Source organism: Chanodichthys erythropterus, chromosome 12, assembly GCF_024489055.1.
Source record: "Chanodichthys erythropterus isolate Z2021 chromosome 12, ASM2448905v1, whole genome shotgun sequence".
Lineage (NCBI taxonomy): Eukaryota > Metazoa > Chordata > Actinopteri > Cypriniformes > Xenocyprididae > Chanodichthys > Chanodichthys erythropterus.
The window spans coordinates 52,610,381-52,634,706 of NC_090232.1; the positions used below are offsets into that span (position 1 = coordinate 52,610,381).

The following is a 24,326-nucleotide window of genomic DNA, read 5'->3' on the forward strand; positions in this document are numbered from 1 at the left end:
CCATAAGTTCATGAAACCTATATAACAGGTCTATATAATGTGTATAAATGTATTATTAATTTATTTAATATAAATAGTCATACATGAAGCTGAACTTGGCTAAGTGCCTGTTGCATGTTAAATATTGAAATAAACATTATTTAACGATGTGACTTTTCTTATTTAAACATAATCATGATAGTTCCTTTCCCGCGTGTCTTTAATGTAAAATTCTTGCAGTAGACGATTGTGGTACTGCGCAGGTAATGACAGGTGGTGAAATTCCGCTCTCTGCTTGTGATGGTGTGCTCTATCCCATCGATGTACCCTTACCCTATGCCTTTTGCAGTACCCTTGGAGTTCGAACCGAACACGTAACTTATGCTTCCTTCGGATTGGAATCTCATTTAAGATGGCGGAAAACCCTGTGAAGTTCACTTCGCACTGACGGTAGAATGGAACACACCCCAGTCACCGCGTATGTGACCAGAAAACAAAAGTAAAAGAAAACACGGAAGAGACGCCAGAACCAAAACACACTTTAACTCCGGTACATGTTGTGGTAAGTTCTGAAGTTATTCTTTATCACAATGCTGGCTATAATAGAAATACGACTGTTAATGCGGTATTCGTAATGCCCAATGATAGATTCCGTGTGTTTTGGGTGATCAGTAGCACTGGAATTACACAACATTCAGTGGTACATGCCACTCACAAACTGACAATATGTTTTAAATATGTTTACTTGTCATATATATATATATATATATATATATATATATATATATATATATATATATATATATATGGGTTGAAGCATTTTATAAAATTTTTATGTAAGTATCTAGCTGCTCAACTCATCAGTCACTATGGAGAAGCCACAACATATGGTGACATGTCAGTAACTAAGCAGATCAGCTTGTGCCAGTGGCTTCTAAGATGCCGGCACTTAATGAATGATTGTGCACATATTGTACTTCTTTACACCTGAATAATTGCATGTTATCTGAATTTGAAATAAACTACAATAAACCTGGATTTTATGTGTGTAGCAACACTTGAACATGACTTAGGAAGTAGAATATTTCAGGTAATACACAAAGACAGCATGAAGGCTAGAATGAGACTGTCTAGTAAGTGCACATGGCGAACTAATAGAGGTTTCTGCCCTACAGTGTCGGTGCAAAAATACTATTTAAATATTACTTTTGAATAAATTAAATATACCAGTAGTTTGTATAATGGAAGTTTAGCATTATGTAATTGATTTACAATAAAACAAACAAAACATAATTCCTTTATCTAGGAACACATTTTTTTGCATTGCAAATCGTAATGATGCCTTCATCTTTGAATTTTTTTTTTGTTTTTTGTCTTAAATCTCATGATGAACTCAGGTGAGCACAGTGCTAATCCATTTTTTTTTTTCAAAATAATTTTTTTGTGAATTGGAATCTGTGCTAAGGATTGAAGGATACACTTAAAAACAGGCTGAATGATGGACACAAAATGAAAGCTTTCTTCAAAAGTGTTTAAAGAGCAATGGAGCTTAAAAAGTACTTTTTTACTCCTTGAATCTGAGAGATTGTGTAACGAGGCGGGAGACTCAGAGAGATCCATGTGCAGCTTTTATTAACAATAATCGTGGTCGTACAGACAGGGGTCAGAGAACAGCAGAAACAGTGTCAGAGGCAAGACGTAATCAGAATCAGTACCAGGCAATGGGTCAGGACAGGCGGCAGACAAGACAGGAGAATCCAGTAAGACAGGCAGAGGTAAACAGGCAGGCAGCGGTCCAGGGGCAGAGGTAATAAACAGTCCAAGGTAATACACGGGTAATCAATCAACAGGATAAACGCTCAGAAATGTCAGACTAGGCAGAACAAGACTTCGCGAAGCATGATGGGGAATGGCAGTCTTAAATAGTCCGGGGAAGATATGGAACAGGTGTGTGTGTAATCAGTCCAGGTACGTGGTTGGGAATTGTAGTCCAGATAGGTTAGTATTCGGGCGAGGGTGCCCTCAGGTGGCGATCGGAGGGAGCCACAGAAACCGTATTCGTGACAGATTGTTGTTACTGTACGTTTGTTTTTATTGCCCTTTTGAAGGTAATTAGCAGATAAATGTCTTAAATCAGGAGAAAGAGTTGGGGAACAAACATCCAACATGCATCACTGTGAGGAGACAAAGAAGGACAGGAAGGAGAAAGAAGAGTATGGTGCAGGATCCAGCTGTGTGTCAATGAAGAGTGACCAGTCCATGCGCAACCCCATTATTTTCAGTGATGGAGACGTGACCTCTGACCCCAGGTACAGTAAGATACCCATGTATGCATTTGGCAGATGCTTTCAAATGAATTTACAGTGCATTAAAGCTACCTGGAGCAACATGTTGGGTTGTGTTCTAAATCACACTCTATACCCTCATTCACTATTCCCTACATTAGTTCACTAATATAGTCCACTTGACAGAGTGAATGAAAAGAAGTGAGGGAATTCAGACACTGATGAACACCTGATAAGCAGAATCACTGAAGGACAGAGAAACAAGACCAGAAAAAAGAGAAGAGACGAGCAGAAACACACGAACTACAACTGACTTCAGTCACCATCATGGTGACCAGTGTCTGCTTTAGTTGAGCTTTTGACTCTTTAACATTAGATTTCTCCAGCTGCAGTAACTGAGTGTTTATAAAATACATTTGTTATGGGAGGAAAAAGTCAACATGAAGTTGATCAAGTTTTATGTTTGTTGTGAAAACAACAAAATGTTGGTCAATAAAAACTTTCTGCGAGTGAGTGTGCATTTAAACCTGATGTATATTTACTTTTTTTACTGCTACCATTGTTTAGAATGATCTGCTGCTTTTGATATCTGTGTGTCTACATAATGATGCAGCTTTTACTTTTACTTTATGTGCATGGTGTTTAAAAAAAAACAAACAAAAAAAAACAGATTGCTGTTGGAACTCTTGCTGTGGCTTCACAGTGCTGATAATGTAAAATTTTATGTAACACAAGGGATTAAACACAGTATGAGTTAAATGAGTCAAGAGACTATGTTATGTTTATGTCTTCATCAACACATAACTATCAGCAACTTTTTTTCCACATTTGTTTCTGATATAACAAATGTGGCTTGCAAAAACAGTTTAAGCAGCCAGAGAAAAAAAACAAAAACTGATGTATAAAAAGTCATTGGTAAAGAGCTCAACTAAAGCAAATGCTGATCTCCTCAATGGTGACATCAAACCAAACATTTTCGAAAAAACATCAATATCTAAACTTCTGTTAATTCTCAATAAGATATTATATAGAAATAAAGTTCAACTGGTCAGTAATAAGTGCAATAATGTGTAACGACTGGAAGACATTTTTTTTTCGTTTTTGTTCCTCTCTTCAGTAGTTCTGCTTGTTAACAGCAGGTGTTCATCATTAATGCTCAATCATCTTTTACATATTAACTTAATTATCTCACTGCAACAGCATCAATGTTACTTTTACTCTGTAGTGTGGACACTAGGATGTTCCTGTGGGGTTGAAAGGGTTAAAGGTGTAAGATAAAAGACACACCCACAAAATGTATTTTAACAGTAAGAAACTGTCAAAAAACTGTTAGTGGCAAAAAGAAACTGTTAGTGACAACACTGTTGCCAGTAGTTTACTGTAAAATTGAGTTGTGTGGGTCACTATTGTGCTGAAGAGTAGAACCTTTGCTTAAGTTCAGGAGATCAAGAAAAATTGATGATATGCTGCATGTTGTTTTATTTAACAGATGGTGATTGCATAGTTGCTGTTGCAGTGAAAATCTCTTTATTTAAAATGTTTTGAATCTAAGAGTGACATACATGTACCAATAGTAGTTTGTGAGTGTTTTTGTGTGTAGAGACTCAAACTCTCTCTTGAGAGACTCACGCAACACTATGCTGTATTTTTTTATACATTTCTATAAACCCAATAAATATCTTGCCAGTTTCCTTTAAATACTGAGAACAAAGAAATATTTAAATCTAAGTTGTAGAATTTTGGTAGGGCAAGATCCCATTACCCAAGGCTCACACTTTTTTTGGGCAGGAATTTTTTCTCACCAGAGGCCTTGAGGCAGACAAACCCCTCAAATGGAGAGCAGAATCCTCATAAGTTTTAAACCTTTATTATAATGTAAATTAGACCATTTTACTAATCACACTCATTTTTTTTATCCATATCACTGATCAGTGTTCCCAGATTATTCAAATGAATATGATCCATCTGATCTTCCTGTGTCCATTTTGAGTGTAGGGAGTTAGAACCCACCACCTCATCAGCTCTAAAAGATACTAAAATCTACTTTTATCTAAAAACAACTAAAATCTACTTTTTGTCCTAATGATGTTATTCTCACTCATTTTTTTTTTCAAGCAAATCTCTGACTGTCTATTACCCAGCTTAATAAGTACTAATACATATCCAATATTATAGTAGCCTAATATGCATGCCAATAAGAAACTACACTGTAAAAAATAAATGTAAATTTACAGGTAATGGTCTGTATTTTTTTTTTACAGATTTTTCCCGTTTTGTCATTATACACTGAAATGCCTGTTGTTTTACTGATATTTGCTGTAATTTAATTTCCACTATTAAATTTACAGGGAATTGCATGTATTTTAGTATTACATTAAATTTCTGTTTTTTAAAAGAAATGTTCTGTATTTTTACAGAATAATGTGTAATTTTACATAAAATGTGGATTAATATTTTACAGATTTTTTCTGTATTTTGAATATTCTGTAAAATCACAGAAATATAATGTAAATTTATATATCCGCTGTAAAATAATGTGGAAAAACATGTAACTGTGAAAAAAACCCCATAAAATTTCCGTTTTTTTATTGGACTTAATCACTACTCTGACTGTTCCGCTTTTCAAAGTAGTTCTGCTGCGTTCAATGTTTCATTTCGTAACAAATTTCTTTTCCTAATATCATCTCGTAATATAATATAATCATACATTCTTTGTTGAAATACGAGGACATTTCAACAATGTAGAGTTTAAATGGCGAAATGAAGGAATTCCCGCCCAGCGCAAGGATACAGTCTCTTCAAAGCACACGGTGGAGCAGCGGAGCTGACTGGAGTCACTCGACCGTTAGGATTGCTGGTGTTCGTGGACGTCAAGCGAAAATAAGCAGGTAAAATAACTTCTCTCTATTATTATATGTTCACTCAAAAAATATTTCAGGCTAAACTTAAGTTTTATGTAATTGAATTACATTCAAATTTTCCATCCATTTGGATCACATAGTTTTTACATAAACAAACTAATAAACTTAACGTGATTCATATTCGTAAGTCATATGTAAATGAAATTTATCTAATAGTATGTCATGTGTTTGTGCACTACTGAGTTAAAGTACTATTGAAGCAGTGTCAGAGTTTATGAGATAATGAAGTGAAAAATTGAGTGATGATTGAGCATTATTGAAGACACCTGATGATAACAAGCAGAATCACCAAAGGAGAAAATCACAATTTTTAAGCCACCATTGTGGAGATGAGGGTTTGCTTTATTTGGGCTCTTGACCATTGACTATTTCATATTAAATTTTGTTTGAGCTGTTGTAACAGCTAGTCAAACAAAGAGAAAAGATGATCAGGTGATGTTGGTTATGTTTGCACTTAATCATCATTTGACCTGAATCACTGAACTCATTTAAAGCCCAATCTCGGAGTTAGATTTACATTATTGATTACAGCAGAACTGTGATTCTACAGCAGAAGATCAGCTTTATCAATATGATCTGAAGGATTTCAAAAAAGTTGTTCTGAGTAAAAAAAAATAAAAAAATTTCTCTTAGGCACACACAGACATCAAGAATCAGCCTGTGAATCTCAATGACGGTAACAAGCAACATATTCTGATCAACAGATCAACTCTGAACATTAGAAAACAAGCTACTAAAAAGTCACATAAAAACAGCAAAAAATAGTGACAATAAAAGCAAACAACTAAGAAAATTCAGCTCATAATTTATTCATGCAGCAATGCATGATGGGAGCCATGGATGAATTTTGATTGGTGGCTCCCAGAATGCACTGCAACATGGTTTTTGATGGTCACCACTGTTGAGATTCACGGGCTGATTCTTGATGTCTGTGTCTCTCAATGAAGGAATTTTTATTTATTTTTTTTTTAAATCAGAACAACTTTAGTTAAATCTTTCAGATTATATTGATAAAGCTGATCTTCTGCTGTAGAATCACAGTGCTGCTGTAATCAATAATGTGAATCTAACTCTAAATGAGTTCAGTGATTCAGGTCAAACAATGATTACATGTTAACATAACCAACACCACCTGATCATCTTTTCTCTTTGCTTGACTAGCTGTTATAACTCAATTATAACAGCCCAAACAAAATCTATTATAAAACAGTTAAGGGTCAAGAGCTCAACTAAAGCAAACCACGATGGTGGCATTTTTCCTCATACTGTTAGATAAATCTTACCTATTTCATTTACATATGACTTACAAATATGAATCACATTAAGTTTATTAGTTTGTTTATGTAAAAACTATGTAATCCAAAAGGATGAAAAATTTGAATGTAATTCAATTTCATAAAACTTAAGCTTAGACTGAAATATAGGCCAAGGAGCAACGCTGGATCTCTTTCAGAGGTACGAAACCAGCAGTTAATTTCATACATCAAAACAGTTATGAAACTCTCTCTCTACATTATCTATCTACTCTCTCTATCTACATTAATCCAGACACATTTGAAAACTTTGTTTTAATTTTGAGATGTTCTTAGACCACATTATTGTTCCAGCATTTTCCAAAAGTTTCTCTTTCACACTGAGATGTCGGAAGACTCTTAAATCATCTTCCTGCACATGCCGTTAAACGTAAGAAATGATCATGTTTTCTCAGGACTCAGTGTGAAAGGAAGGCCAAAACATAAAGAGAAATATGCAAAAGTATCTGGGTTAATGTAGACGTAGACCCTCTGGCATTCACTCTTGCAAATTCCCTCCACAAACATGCTTTGTGTCCGTTTCCACTATTCTGATATTTTTACTGTTAATTTATTAAAAGAGTTCTATAGTAGAGTGTGTTTCATTACTCATGTTGTTTGCTTGACAGATGCCTTTTCAAGATAAACCCCAAGGGATCAAAAGCAGATATAGTTCAGTCCACAGCATGTGTCTCAAACTCTGCTCCTGGGGGTCACTGTCCTGCAAAGTGCTCCAACTCGCTCCAGAACACCTTGGAAGTTTCTAGCAATCCTAAAGACATTGATTAGCTGGTTCAGGTGTGTTTAGTTTCTGTAGGGCCAATGTCCTGCAGAGTTTAGCTCCATCTCTGAGTTTGACACCCTTATTGGAAAGGTTCTTACACTCTGAACTGAAACTGCAGACTATGACTAGAAGACAAACATGGAGAACATTCTTCAATCTCCCCCCATTCACTTGCACAGAAATCTTCATCAGTGTCACACAGACTTTAAGAACACTCACTCTTTCCTGCTTTGATTAATTGTTTGTTTTTTAATGGCTCCTTGTAATTCATCTGTCGACCAGTGGTCAGGTTTTGAAGGCAGACTGTTTAATTATTATTCCACTGTAACTTTTGTTTTCTTTGTTGTTTCTGTATATTAAGTTTTGCTGTAGTTGAAACTACTAGTTTAAATTACTAGTTTTAAAACTGTTTTTGGCTCTTTATAAAATAAACTAATAACAAACATTCTTTTGCAGTTAAGACTGATTATTTGTATATAGCAGCATTTAACCTTATTTATAGGGAATTTTATTGTTTTTAATGTCTTAAGTAAATGTCCTGCATTAAACATTAAAAAGCTAAAGAAAATACAGACGTTTTTAAATCTTCTGTATTTTCTTTAGCTTTTTAATGAAAAATTATGGCTATAAACTATTTAATTTTTAATAAAAAACAGTTTATAACCATAATTTTACATAAAAACTTCTGTATTTTCTTTAGATTTTTAATATAAAATTATGGTTATAAACTATTTAATTTCTAATAAAATACAGTTTATAACCATAATTTTACATAAAATCATCTGTATTTTCTTTAACTTTTTAATGTAAAATTATGGTTATAAACTGTATTTTATTAAAATTTAAGTTAGAAAATCCCGTAAAAAGACGTCCATTTTCTGGCAGCAGGGACGCCAGAAAAATACCATAAAATAAGGGAAAATAACTGTTATTTTAAGACAATTAATAAGACATTTATTTTCCGTTAATTTAAGGTATTTTTCTGGTGCCCCTGCTGCCAGAAAATGACCGTTTTTAATAAAATACAGTTTATAACCATAATTTTACATAAAATCTTCTATATTTTCTTTAGCTTTTTAATGTAAAATTATGGTTATAAACTGTATTTTATTAAAAATTACAATAAAATAACGGTTATTTTAAGACATTTAATAAGACATTTATTTTCCGCCATTTTACAGTATTTTTCTGGCGCCCCTGCTGCCAGAAAATAACCGTTTTTTAGGGGATTTTTTTTTAAATAAAATACAGTTTATAACCATAATTTTACATAAAATCTTCTGTATTTTATTTAGCTTTTTAATGTAAAATTATGGTTATACACTGTATTTTATTAAAAATTAAATAAAAATATCCCGTAAAAAAGGTAATTTCCTGGCAGCAGAAGATGATTAAACAACTCCTCAAACAGCCATAATATAGGCGTAATTCGCGGGTGGGACATGTCCCTACTACTTTTTGAAAGGATCGATATTGTCCCGACCACTTTTTGAAACCTCTCGCGGCACGGATATGTAATACAAAAAACCCCCTCTAGTTGATTATCAGTTTGAGTTAATAATAGGCGATCTGGCGCTAGAATGTGTCGTTTTTGAAATCATGTTGAGTGCTCGTTGTCGTTCTCTTGGCGCTCGTGCACACTGCGCAGTGTTCACACGGACGAGCGCTTCAATCTATCGCTCTGTTGCAGAGACTCTCTATTTGTTAGGTTGAAATCACAAAACAAAATAGCTACACATAAACGTTTCCCTGCTCTTGATATACAATCACAGGATGAACATCATTGGTTTTAATGAGAAAAAAAAAAATCATACATGGTCGGGTTAGAACCAAGCGGCAACCTCCCCCTTTATTATGTAATAATATTAATATTACAATCAATTAACCTGTTGTTCAATGAACACACAGTGTTAATTGTTTATTAATTCTAAGAAATGTTCATTTCCAGGTTATGGGAAATAACAATCTTATTCTACTAAAAGCCTGTAGTCAAGACCGACATGAATAGGGACTCCCGTATATGAGCGCAAAACACGGACAACCTTACATGTGACATGAACAAGACTTTATTAACTAGACTAAACACTTAAACTACTCTAACATTCACACACATACATGCATACAGTTTACCAAGAGAGAGAGAGAGAGCTAAAGCAGAGTACAGGAAAGCAAGAAGTTACAGCATTGTTGGACATTCAGCAGATCAACAGCCTTGAGCAAACCATCAGTTTAGTTTTAACAGGCCCTTCTTTAAAAGGGGTAAGGATACTCAATGTATCCGATAATGAGACTAAGTTTGATACTTGCATGTCTCTCCAAGTTGAATTAAAACTGTCCTGATGCAATTTGTGGAGGCTCCCGTTGAATCTTTGCTGATATTGTCTTGATGAAAGAGAACCAGTTGGATTCAGAGGATCTTTGGTGAATGGAAGGTCTAGGCCGAGGCCTGGCACAAGCTTGGGGTTCCTTAGAAGCTTCTAGCTTCTTACAGCATCATCTTGACGTCAGCATTTGTCAGTAAAAAAAGGAAGAAGAGGAGGAAGAGCAGGAAGAGAAGGCTTGGTCTTGTGATCAGTAAATATAAGGGGTGAAGATGTCACACCCTCTTGAGGTGTCTGAGCCAATAAGGAGTTGCCCCCTCGGAGGGAAGTTTTAAGAGTCTTTGTTCTGTAGCAAGATATTAGCATAAGACACTGGATTGGATGTTTGAGAGAAGAACCCTCTAGATTCTTATAATACTAATGTGTCACAGAGTTAGTAACATGTAACATAAATTACCAAATAGGAAATGAAAGTTGGAGTCCGTAGATACCAAGCATGCTGCCAATGTGATCTCAGTTAACTATACATTTGCAACTATGGAACATTAATACCAAAATAGTTCAAAAGAGAGAATTAATACATAGAATAAAGCCTATAAAAGGAAAGTCATGAGATGGGAAAATTGGATACATGTTTATACATTTCCCAAGTGGTTATATAGAGAATACATAGGATTAAGAGAGTTTATTCGTCCTTCTTAGGAAGAATGAGTCACTAGTCTCTCCAGAATTCTTCTGGATCATAAAAGTACCATATAACTGTAACAGGACACCTAGGTTGGCCTGTGTGCTAGCAACATTGGGATGCTGGTTACAGTTTTAGGGGGATGAGTTCAGAGAACTTTGATAGTGAGAGTGAGTTTATGGGTAATTCATCAAATACAATGAATAATTGTGTGGCTGATTGTTCCAGACGTTACAGTTGTGTCTTTTTTATGTTGTGGTCAGATCTGTGCCATCCACTTCATCCCACTATCATATACATATCAGGCAACACAAAACTGAAGCAGTCCTGCAGATACACACACTGGAGACTGGAGACCTGCAGAGAGTCAAAGACCAGCACAAAACCTTCATAAAGAACAAGTATGAGAGATTATTTGAGGGAACCAAACTCCAAGAGAATGAAACCCTCCTGAACAGGATCTACACACAGCTCTACGTTATAGAGGGAGAGAGAGAAGGAGTAAATGAAGAACATGAGGTCTTACAGATGGAGAAGACAGCTAAAACACAACACTCACAAGACACTCCAATCAACTGCAATGACATCTTTAAAGCATCACCTGCACCAGGATGTGAGGAGAAAGACCAAATCAGGACTGTTCTTACTAAAGGCATCGCTGGAATCGGAAAAACCGTCTCTGTGCAGAAGTTCATTCTGGACTGGGCCGAGGGAAAAGCCAATCAGGATGTAGATTTCATGTTTGTGCTTCCATTTCGAGAGCTGAACTTGATCCGAGATCATCAGTACAGTCTTCACAGACTTCTGCTGGACTTTCACCCTGAACTTCAAGATCTGGACTCAAAGAGTTACGAGGAGAGTAAAGTTGTATTAGTCTTTGATGGTCTGGATGAAAGCAGAATCACACTGTTTTCAGATTCTCAGAAAGTTTCTGATGTGACTGAGACTTCATCAGTGGGTGTGTTGATGTCAAACCTCATGAAAGGAGAGCTGTTTCCCTCTGCTCTCATCTGGATCACCTCCAGACCAGCAGCAGCCAAACAGATCCCCTCTGAATACATCCACCGTCTGACAGAAATTCAGGGATTCAATGAACCTCAGAAAGATAAATATTTCAGGAAGAGAATTAGTAATGAACAGCAAGCCAGCAGAATCATCTCACACATCAGAAGAGCAAGAAGCCTCCACATCATGTGCCACATACCCGTCTTCTGCTGGATCTCATCCACTGTGCTTCAGAAGCTCCTGAAAGAAGATCTGAGTGCAGAAATCCCTCAAACTCTGACTGAAATGTACATCCACTTCCTGCTGATTCAGATCAACATGAGGAATCAGAAGTATGAAGAAAGAGATCCAGAAAAACTCCTGAAGTCCAACAGAGAAGTGATTGTGAAACTTGCTGAAGTGGCTTTCAAACAGCTGATGAAGGGCAATGTGATGTTCTATGAGGAGGACCTGAGAGAGAGTGGCATAGATGTCACTGACGCCTCAGTGTTTTCTGGGATTTGCACTGAGATCTTTAAGGAGGAATCTGTGATTCATCAGAGGAAAATATACAGTTTCATTCATTTGAGCGTTCAGGAGTTTTTCGCTGCTTTCTATGCATTTTATTATTATGTAATCAAAAATTTTGACATATTACAGTTTTGTGATGTGATACATAATCTGCATAGGGATGCAACAGATAAAGCTCTTAAGAGTGAAAATGGACACCTGGATCTGTTTCTGCGGTTCCTGCTGGGCATCTCACTGGAGTCCAATCAGATACTCTTACAGGATCTACTGACACACACAGAGAAGAGCTCAGAGAGCATCAGAAGAACCACACAGTACATTAAAGAGAAGATCAAAGATGAACATCCACTGAAACTCTCCACTGAAAGATCCATCAATCTGTTTATCTGTCTGCTGGAAGTGAAAGATCAGACTCTGTCCACAGAGATTCAGGCATTTGTGAAATCAGACAAACTCTCAGAGAAGAAACTCTCTCCTGCTCACTGCTCGACAATCTCCTACATGCTTCAGATGTCAGAAGAGGTGCTGGATGAGCTGGACCTCAAGAAATACAACACATCAGATGAGGGTAGAAGAAGACTGATACCAGCTGTGATCAACTGCACAAAAGCCCTGTGAGTGTTAAATCATGTCTTAATGTCTTAAATTGTGACTTAGGCATTTAATTTGAATGTTGTTTGCAAAAAAAAAAAAAATAATAATAAAAAAAAATAAATAAAAAGATATGGCAATACAGGTATGGCAATTTTAATGTGTTTTACTCTCTTTCAGTCTAGCTGGCTGTAATCTCACTGGTCAGGATTGTGAAATTGTGTCATTAGCTCTTCAATCCTCACACTCTGTCCTGAAAGAGCTGGATCTGAGTAACAATGATCTGCAGGATTCAGGAGTGAAGCTGTTTTCTGATGGTCTGAAGAGTCCAAAATGTCAGCTGGAGATACTCAGGTATTTAAGAATATATAAGGCATAATGTTCTGTTAGCCGGTCATAGTGTTGATGTGTGTCTGTAGATGATCTGACTGTGTGTGTTCCTCCGTAGGTTGTCAGGCTGTATGGTGACAGAGGAAGGCTGTGGTTATGTGTCTTCAGCTCTGAGTTCAAACCCCTCACACCTGAGAGAGCTAGATCTGAGCTACAATCACCCAGGAGAATCAGGAGTTCAGCTGCTCAACGACAAACTGAAGGATCCAAACTGCTCTCTGCAGATACTCAAGTATGTTTAGCAGCAATGACTCAAATATCAATATGTGATTGAGGTCACCTAAGAGGGATCTTTTGTTAACAAATTGCTAGTGGATTATTTTTTAATGGTATCATTACTTTTTTAACCGGCTTTATCCATAAATCTCTCATAAGAAAAAACTTTGAACAGTCAAATTTTGAGGGTGTAAAACTTGAGGACTAATACAAATTAACTTGTAGAAAAAACAAATTACTACAACCCATCTATTTTTCAAGTCCTACTAGGATTCAAGAGAGTTTAGTTTGTATAGTGGAAAGTCTGTGTATGTATTGAGGCAATTTATTGTTTTTTGAGACTAAATGCTGTCTTTTGCCTGAATGATTGGCCAGTGTTGTGCTAATATGTATAGCCTCCAAACGATTGCATTTGTAGGTCGATTTTTTTTTTGTATCAGTTTGTCAATAGGTTTTATGCTAAAACTCTTAGTTCTTTTTAAGGGACGTGATGCACTCTTTGTATGTGCATTGACCAGTGTTTATAAAACTAAATTTTATTAAAAGCCTAAATTAAACTTGTTTGTCATAATGTGGATTAAAACAGATCGGATTAAAAGCCACAAAACTCACAATTTTATTTGCAATTATAACAATCTTCCCACATATCATATAATGTGTGTGTGTCTGTGTGTGTGTGTGTGTATAGTTTGGACCATGGAGGAGATATCAGGATCAGACCAGGATTGCAAAAATGTAAGTCCTGTCTTTCTCTCTTTCTTTCGTTCTCTCTCTCTCTCTCTCTCTCTCTCTAAACACACACACACACACACACACATACTGGTATACCTATCATTATGAGAACATTCCAAATGGATAATGATTTCTACCAACTGTATATTCTACCAATCATTGAAAGAAAAATACATACATACATATATACATACATAGGTATGATTTATAAGCTTTTTTCCTCATAGAGGCCAAAAATGTCCCAACAAAAATTACAGTTATTACTAGTTATTACAGTTATTACTCTTTAAGGGGATATAATGTAGGGTTTACCAGGTACACACACACACACACACACACACACACACACACACACACACACACACACACACCTGTGTATATTTAACAATGTCATTGGTGTTCTCCTCTCTCTTCTTGTGTTCAGATGCCTGTGATCTCACACTGGATCCAAACACAGCTCACACTCAACTCATCCTGTCTGAAGAGAACAGAAAAACAACATTTGTAAAGGAGCATCAGCCGTATCCTGAGCATCCAGAGAGATTCGAGAGCCAGGAGCAGGTTTTGTGTAGAGAGAGTCTGACTGGACGCTGTTACTGGGAGGTTAAATGGAGTGGATCCGGCCATGTAGCTGTGGCATATAAAGGAATCAGCAGGAAAAGTGGGATTGACTGTTGGTTTGGACTCAATGAACAGTCCTGGAGTATGTACTGTTCTGATAAGAATTATACTGTCTGGTACAATAATCAGAGCACTGATGTATCTGGCCCTTCAGCCCGCTCTAGTAGAATAGGCATCTTTCTGGACGTGTTGGCCGGCACTCTGTCCTTCTACAGCGTCTCTGACACACACACACTCACACACATTTACACATTCAGCACTACATTCACTGAACACCTCTATGCTGGATTTGGGGTTTATCCTGATTCTTCAGTGTCTCTGTGTCAGATTTAACATCCTCCTTTGAGAAAACACATTTCCACCTCAGAGAAAAACAAAACATAAATGTTATTGAGATTAGAGGTCTTCACGGGTCCAAAAATTCATACCCGAACCCGAAGAGACCCGTAAATGTGCTACACGGAACCGACCGGCCCGACTATTATTTTGAAAGTTGGACCCGAACCCGTGCAGAACCGAGAAATGTCATAAATGTACTACCCGGACCCGTCTAAGCTGGACCCGAACCCGACCGGACCCGTCTGGACCCGATCGGCACATAGGTCTATTCCACAGCAAATTGCTATTAATAAGTCAATAAGCAAGTTGCGAAAATAAAACGTGTTGTCTTACCTAATATTAGTAGGCTATAGCTTTCTCCCTTGTACCTGACTGTGATGCACTTGCCAAGAAAGTTCATTCCTCTCTTGCCGATTGAAATGCTTAATCCACTCATTATTCCAGCTTTAAAAGTTCACTTGCTGTCACGATGACAAATGCGACTTTGCAGTTTTGCATTATTTAATTGTATCTCGAGACTCGAGTCAACTCACATAATAAAATAACTTTGACTGTTTGCCCTTTTTTTAACTATAATAACGATTGCTTGTTCAGTGATATGGCCGCTGTTACTTAATTGCGGTCATTTCTGTGCTTTCTGAGCCGAGTCTGACCAAAACTTTAGATATAACAAGACGGCATAATGTTATTATAAAAACAGGAGAAAGAAAGTGCGCTCGCATGAGACATGCGCGTTAGCTGGAGCAACCTGAAACATAGCCTGAGCTTTAAGCGCCACAGAAAACATTCGTGTGATAGTTCATATTTTGTTAATGATTTGAAATAGGCTATGTTATTTAAATGCGAATGTGCAAGGCTACAAGCAGTTCTTGAGATTTGAAGTTTTTTTGCATTACTGTTGCACACGATAGGAATAGTAAAACTCGATGATCACCGTTCGCTTGCATTAACTCCGCCCACTCTGCTTCTGATGGCTGGGGTCACTCGTGTTTTTTCACCTTATTTCCCGGCTCATACTTTGCAAGTTACAAAACACGCACAGCGCTGACTGACTCCCAACACGGCCGGGTGATCTCCGAATCAAATCGGCTCAGGTATACACACAATGTTAATCAGACCCGGGAACCGAAGTAATAGATTAGGACCCGACCCGGACCCGGCTGACCATTTAAAATATAGTCCCGAACCCGTACGGGTCCCGGGTCAGGTCCCAGGTCCTCGGGTCTCGGGTCTTCTTTGTAGACCTCTAATTGAGATTTCAAATCTTTCCATTGCAACTGTTTCACAATTGTGACATCAATTAATAGTCACAAGTGCAAATAATAAAGTTTCAGTTATGAGCTATAGTCACATTGTAATGTATGAGATCGCTTTTTGAAAATAAGTCACATTGTAATATAAATTTGCAGTGTAAAAAGTAGTTGCAGATTTGAGATTTAAAGTAACATTGTATGATATAAAGTCACAATTACCAGAAATAAATTCCCAAATTATGAAATACAAAGTCACAGTTGCAAGAAAATGAATGAATCAAATTCTGCATTTCACAGGGATATTGATCATTGGCAATTAAATATAGAGCACTAGACTCTGGCTGTGTTTCACTCTATTGAAGACAGTGGTGTTCAGCTCATCGACAAGGTTTCCCTTCAATGAGCTCTAGAGGGCAACTTCCACAGGTGCAAATAAGAGATGTGATTGGTCAGATGTTCTGTCATATTGCTAATGTAACTGATATAGAAATTATACTGTTAAATATAATGAGTAGAATTAATACAAATTCATGTTCATATCTGCTACCTGGTATAGCTGTCTATGTGTGAGTGTTTCCCTTTAACCCCTCATGGGTATTTTCAGAGTTTATTTTCTGAGTTACACAAATAAAATGACTTTTAACTCCAAAACTATAGCAAGAAGAGTCAAAAATTTTGGTTTTGTTTTAAATTATTAAATAAATAAATAAATAAATATATGTAATAAATTTGGACATCCTCATGCAAAACTGCAAAAAAGGGAGAATTTCATCATCACACGCATGTGTCGTGCTGCTAACGTGCAGCGGCGGCCGATAATGAGCCGACCTCCAGAGGTAATCCTGAAAGTGTTTCATTTTTCTGTCTATGGATGAGGCATATACTTCTCGGATTTCATCAAAAATATCTTAATTTGTGTTCTGAAGATGAACGAAGGTCTTTTTTGGATGAACTAACCCTTTAACTCATGTTTATAATGTGATTTTTATTAACTGTTATTAGTTTTTGTAATTTTACTATTTGAGTTATATTTTTTATCTTTTATCTAAATGTGGGTGATCATATTGTATGTTTTTGTTTTTGGGATAGACAGGACATTTAAGGCACTCACAAAATCCTGTTGCCCCGTGTTTAAGTGACCAATGCCACTCAATATCTACACAATGCAACGAAGTTGTAGTTTCTTCTAACTGGTTTCGTGAACTCCAGCTCCGTCAAACTTGCCATGATCCACCGGTTACACTAAATGAATGAATTACTGAACCCTTCACAATATTTTGTGAAGGCTCACACAGTCATGATGAACTATCACAGAATAATGCTTCTTACACTCTCTGTTAGACAGGAGAGATTATGTTGATCCATTTGAAGTAATTGAGCTTTTATATTTTATTTATTAAATATAAATTATAATTTATTTATCAAAAGGGGAAATAATGTTTATGGAAATAAGGTTAATGTTTCATTACTTCTTCATTAGTTGTTTTGCTATCCTGATATGTGTCACTCCTCTGAATGGTTTGAATGCAGGTCACAGGTATCGGGTATCAAATGTTGTTATTGTGTGTTTCAGTGCAGACTTCAGTGAATCAAAGGTGATGGTCTGTAGAAAGTCTGGCTCTTCATGTGATCTTATAAAAGCTACTGTAGATGTCCTCACTGTTTCAGAGGATCCACAGACTCACTTTCATCCTGCTGGATTGTCAGCAATTGTTAAGTCAATGTGTTTCTCCACATTGGATCAATGGATTGGTTTTGTCAAAACATTTGGTCAGTCAATATAAAAATGTGCTTCATGTGGGAAGAGCTAAATGAACCTCCAGGTTTTATTCTACTAAACAACTGATAACATGACTGAATCAGTCTAACTTCAGTAGATTGCAGTAGTGGAAGTAACAGGTGAAAATGTCTCTTTACTGTAACATCTGCACAGTGTAACACTGGGTTACTGGTTTTCTTCAATGAATCTTTACTCATGGTGAATCACTTTGACTGTCACGTTACATCTGTGAAGTTCAGCTTGAGACTGAGAGATTCAGACACTAAACACTGAGATGATGCAGTGTTTCAGTGTGTGTTTAAAGCATGTGTCTGTTGACAGACGTCACACTCTCACACTGTCTGTTCTTCTCCATTTCATGTGTCTTTCTGATTTCTCAGTCTGTTTTCATTCTTCATCTTCATTTGTTCCTCTCTCATGTCCTGAATGGATGTGTTGTTGGAGTCTCTGCTGCTGGACGGGGGTCTCTGTGAGTCTGTGTGTCAGCTCAAACTAATTTAATTCTTCTTTTGCCATGTTTTGCCCCAGACAAATGGGGAGGGGAAAAAAACATTTTGAATGATGATAACTGATCCATTTCTGAAAGCTCTGATGATATTAAATGGATTCTCTCTATGTGTCATGATAATACTGTGCAGTAATTGAGGACATCAGAACACATGCTGATCAAGAAAAGGGATGTGGGGAAAAATATCTTAGGCCAAATTTTAATGTTGGCTTGATAAAAATAATGATTTTTAATCAAGGTCATGCTTTAGCTATTATTTAACTTATTATACCACATGATTTTTTTACTTGTGTTTTGTTCCTTTTGTTTCATTTTTATTCATACTGTCTGTGTGTGTTCAGTCAGCACAACTGCTATGGTAATTTGATGCTCTGCGCCACTAGAGGGAGCGCGATTTTATTTTTTACTTTTTTACACTCTGTTGTGGACAAATCTATGGAAGCCCGTTTCCGCCACAAAAAAAAAAGATGAATTGCGACTTTTTATCTCAGAATTCTGACTTTTTAACTCGCAATTGCGTGTTTATATCTCACAATTATATGAGTTATAAAGTCAGAATTCTGAGATATAAAGTCACAATTGTGAGATATAAAGTCAGAATTCTGAGATATAAAGTCGCAATTTCGTGATAAAAAGTCAGAATTCTGAGATATAAAGTCGCAATTGCGTGATAAAAAGTCAGAATTGCGAGATATAAAGTCGCAATTGCGAGTTATAAAGTCAGAATTCTGAGATATAAAGTCGCAATTGCGAGTTATAAAGTCAGAATTCTGAGATATAAAGTCGCAATTGCGAGTTATAAAGTCAGAATTCTGAGATATAAAGTCGCAATTGTGAGATATAAAGTCAGAATTCTGAGATATAAAGTCGCAATTGCGTGATAAAAAGTCAGAATTCTGAGATCTGAAGTCGCAATTTCGTGATAAAAAGTCAGAATTCTGAGATATAAAGTCGCAATTGTGTGATAAAAAGTCAGAATTCTGAGATATGAAGTCGCAATTTCGTGATAAAAAGTCAGAATTCTGAGATATAAAGTCGCAATTGTGTGATAAAAAGTCAGAATTCTGAGATATATTATGTCGCAATTGTGAGTTATAAAGTCAGAATTCTTAGATATAAAGTCGCAATTGCGAGATATAAAGTCAGAATTCTGAGATATAAAGTCGCAATTGTGTGATAAAAAGTCAGAATTCTGAGATATAAAGTCGCAATTGCGAGTTATAAAGTCAGAATTCTTAGATATAAAGTCGCAATTGCGAGATATAAAGTCAGAATTCTGAGATATAAAGTCGCAATTGCGTGATAAAAAGTCAGAATTGCGAGATATAAAGTCGCAATTGCGTGATAAAAAGTCAGAATTCTGAGATATAAAGTCGCAATTGCGAGTTATAAAGTCAGAATTCTGAGATATAAAGTCGCAATTGCGAGATATAAAGTCAGAATTCTGAGATATAAAGTCGCAATTGTGTGATAAAAAGTCAGAATTCTGAGATATGAAGTCGCAATTGCGTGATAAAAAGTCAGAATTCTGAGATATAAAGTCGCAATTGCGTGATAAAAAGTCAGAATTCTGACTTTATTTCTCGCAATTGCGACTTTATATCTCAGAATTCTGACTTTTTCTCACTACTGTGTGAAACGTTATTTATCACAGTTCTTACTTTGCTTGCGTTTCCTTTCATTGCGACTGACCATCAGGATTGCTGCTTTGTTATTATTATACATAAAATAGAGGACATCATAAAGGATTATTTTTAGCGCCGATTTACCAATAAAGAAATATTGATTTTACTGGAGGAGACACATAAAGATTAGTCTCCGGACATATGCATTATGCAGGAATATACATATAGAATGTTTCCACGGTAACCTTGTACACAGCGTTTCAAGGAGAAAAAACAGCTTTTACTTAATACTAAAACAACCAATACCTATCATGTTTCATTAACTTTGCAACTCAAGGGTAGAATCATGCAATTCTGCAAATTACAGTCGAGGTATTTGGGCAATAAAAGTTGTTTTTAACAGAATGGATACACTAATGAATTTTACACAATAATAACAATATAATAATAATCATAATAAGAAGAATCAGCTGTGGCGGAGGCGTAATAAATCAGACAAAGCTGAAGTGGCACATTTTATACACCAACAGCTTCAGACTTCGCGGCAGGACGGCTCGTTGGATGCACTGTTACAGACAGAGATACTGACCATCAGTTAATTGCGAGAAAAAAGTCAGAATTCTGACTTTTTATCACGCAATTGCGACTTTATATCTCAGAATTCTGACTTTTTATCACGCAATTGCGACTTTATATCTCAGAATTCTGACTTTTTATCACGCAATTGCGACTTTATATCTCGCAATTCTGACTTTATATCACGCAATTGCGACTTTATATCTCAGAATTCTGACTTTTTATCACGCAATTGCGACTTTATATCTCGCAATTCTGACTTTATATCACGCAATTGCGACTTTATATCTCGCAATTCTGACTTTATATCATGCAATTTCGACTTTATATCTCAGAATTCTGACTTTTTATCACGCAATTGCGACTTTATATCTCGCAATTCTGACTTTATATCACGCAATTGCGACTTTATATCTCAGAATTCTGACTTTTTATCACGCAATTGCAACTTTATATCTTGCAATTCTGACTTTATATCACGCAATTGCGACTTTATATCTCAGAATTCTGACTTTTTATCATGCAATTGCGACTTTTTATCTCAGAATTCTGACTTTATAACTCGCAATTGCGACTTTATATCTCAGTATTCTGACTTTATATCACGCAATTGCAACTTTATATCTCGCAATTCTGACTTTATATCACACAATTGCGACTTTATATCTCAGAATTCTGACTTTATAACTCGCAATTGCGACTTTATATCTCAGAATTCTGACTTTTTATCACGCAATTGCGACTTTATATCTCGCAATTCTGACTTTTTTATCTCGCAATTGCGACTTTACATCTCAGAATTCTGACTTTATAACTCGCAATTGCAACTTTTTATCTCAGAATTCTGACTTTTTATCATGCAATTGCGACTTTATATCTCAGAATTCTGACTTTATAACTCACAATTGCGACTTTATATCTCAGAATTCTGACTTTATATCACGCAATTGCGACTTTATATCTCAGAATTCTGACTTTATAACTCGCAATTGCGACTTTATATCTCAGAATTCTGACTTTATAACTCGCAACTGCGACTTTATATCTCAGAATTCTGACTTTTTATCACGCAATTGTGAGATATAAACTTGCGAGTTAAAAAGTCAGAATTCTGAGATAAAAAGTTGCAATTCATCTTGTTTTTTAGTGGCTTTTTTTTTTTTTTTAGTGGTGGAAACGGGCTTCTTTTATTTTAAAATTATGTTTGTTGAAAAATAATGTTTCTTTAGCATTTTAAATGAGTAAAACATATATTTTATTATATCAAGTGAAATCAACTGCTCACCATTTCGACATACAAGAGCCGTTGCTCTGTTACAGTCACATGTCCAAAATGGACAGAGGAGGGAAGCGGTCTGGGGCGCAGAACAGAAAACATGAAAAAGTGTCTTAAAATGAGGACATCAATGTCCAAGTGGATAACAAGCAATTGTCTTTGAAGAATGGTCCGCTGAATCATTGATTTTACTCACACTCTTAAAACAGATGTGTTAAAAACAACACAACCTGTGTTATATTTTAACACATCTGTGTGTCTAGTTAAGGACAACACATTTTGTGTTAATTTTAACTCAACCAGTGTGTTATTTTTTCTTAATACAGGCATAAAATATTTAACACACTAATGTGTGTGTGAGAGAGAGAGAAACAACACTGTGTCCAACACAACATGTGGTAACTATCATCCAATGGATAATCAATGGATACATCAATAATGTAAATCTAACTCAGAGATTGAGCTCTAAATGAGTTCAGTGATTCTGATCAAATAATGATTATGTAAAAACATAACCAACAACACCTGATGAGCTTTTAACTTTGCTTGTCTGTTTGGTTTTAATGCAGTTAAAACTGCCCAAACAAAATCTAATATTAAAAAGTCAAGGATCAAGAGCTCAACTAAAACAAACCCTGACCTCGATGATGGTAACTTAAAAATTGTGATTTTCTCCTTTGGTGATTCTGCTTGTTATCATCAGGTGTCTTCAATAATGGTCAATCATCACTCAATTAATCACTTATTTATCTCATTAATGCTTCAGTGGGTGGAATAAAAATATGGCAGGACTTTTACTTTCTGACCCCTGGAATCTCCACCTCTGCATTTAATGTGTTAAAATCATTACACAATGAATGTGTCAAAATGAACACAAGTCCACCGATGAAGAAAGAGGCACAAACTTGCTTAACGGCTTGTGGAGTGACGTAGCAGCAATGTGATTGGATGATAGTTTAACACATGTTGTGTTGGACACAGTGTTGTTTCTCTCTTTCTCTTTCTCTCTCTCTCTCTCTCTCTCTCTCTCTCTCTCTACATGGTCAACTTAAATTGACACAAAAATGTGTTAAAATAGCCATAACACAAAAAATGTGTTATTAATTAACACATCCTTTTTGAGAGTGCAGTTTGTTCAATACAGATTCAGAAATGAAACACTGCTGTGAATTGCTTGGAGACGAACAGTTCTGCTTTGTCTTTATAGTCTCATTGGAAAAATTGAACAAAATAGAAAATATGTTGTCTAAAATAACACAATATAAACTTACTGAACTCTTGTATAAAATCAGTATTGCATTTGCATTTTGCACTTTGCACTCTTTATATTTGGGACAAAAACAGCACTCATGTAATATTGTACGCCGTTACTTTTGTGATATTGCTTAACTCATATGATTATGAAATTGTAAACTTCATTTATTATAAAAAGAAACAGAATTGAGTGTAATTTAAGTGTTTGTATATAAATAAGTTAATTTTAACCTTCAATATTATAGTAAAGTAGTATCAACTGACTCCCATATGTAGTTTACAGCATTAGTTGAGAGATTTTTGCTCTAGAAAATTTGCCATGTACTGTAACTGAAATACTACATCCAAAATAATCAATATCGAATTGAAATCGTAATCGAATCGAATCGCAAGCATGTGAATAGAAATTGAATCGAATCATGCAAATTGTGTCAATACCCAGCCCTAATAAATATGAGACAAAAACTCAATCGGGCATTTTTGCTCCAATATCTTGAATTTTATGGACATTCCAACTGCATTCTATAAGCTCCATCGCATAGTGAGTTGTTGCCCTGCATTATATTCCTCATCATGGTTGGTATGGGGGGGGCGGCAACCATTATCTAGCATACCCCTGAGCAAATGTGCAGTTGCGCCCATGCCAATAACGCTCTCAAAAACACCCCTCTGTTTATGGCCTCGCCCTCTGATCTGGAAACTCTTATCTCTGTCCTGCAGAGACCTGTACTTGGGGTTGGTGGAGTTAAAATGAAAGTAAAAAAAAAAAAGAAACTACGCCATTCGGAAGCCATTTACTTTAAACATTGTTTTATTTAAAGGGCTGCATATTTTGTGGTAAGTTCATAATTTATTCATCATGTAAACTATCAGTCATATAAAGCTGCTTTTTAGGTTTGTGTTCCTTACACTCTCAGAAAATAAAGTACATAATTTTACCTTTAGGGGTACAATGGTACAAAGGTACTAATTTGTACCCTTGTGATTTGTACCTTAAGAGACCAGTTTTGTACTTTTGGTGACAATTTTGTACCTTTGTTAATTGACCCTTCAAAAAGGGGACAAAATTGGCTTTGACAGCATACAATCGTTGACTATAATGATATATATATATTTTACACACACACAGAATTAAAATCAGAATTTATTAAATCCTTTTCATTTTAAACACATTTTACAACATTTCATTTTAAACACATTTTTAAACATTCCATATGAGTCCATCTTGCCGGGTGTTAAAAAGTAACACTGAAGCAGTGTTAAAGTTAATGAGATAATTGATTGATGATTGAGTGATGATTGACAATTAGTGGAGACACCTGATGATAATAAGCAGAATCATTGAAGGAAAGAGAGAAAAAAGGTGTTAATTAATGTTTTATG

The 24,326-nt window shown here is 35.8% G+C and overlaps 1 protein-coding gene across 1 annotated transcript; it reads left to right on the forward strand.

Annotated features, from left to right (window-relative positions):
* Nucleotides 1-264: 264 nt before the first annotated feature.
* Nucleotides 265-16,815, forward strand: LOC137031804 (protein NLRC3-like). Its single transcript, XM_067403074.1, has 7 exons — nt 265-541; nt 2,117-2,288; nt 10,531-12,396; nt 12,554-12,727; nt 12,822-12,995; nt 13,668-13,714; nt 14,136-16,815. The coding sequence occupies exons 2-7, from the start codon at nt 2,146-2,148 to the stop codon at nt 14,663-14,665; spliced, it is 2,934 nt and encodes a 977-aa protein (XP_067259175.1). The 5' UTR covers nt 265-541; nt 2,117-2,145; the 3' UTR covers nt 14,666-16,815.
* The last annotated feature ends 7,511 nt before the right edge of the window (nt 16,816-24,326 follow it).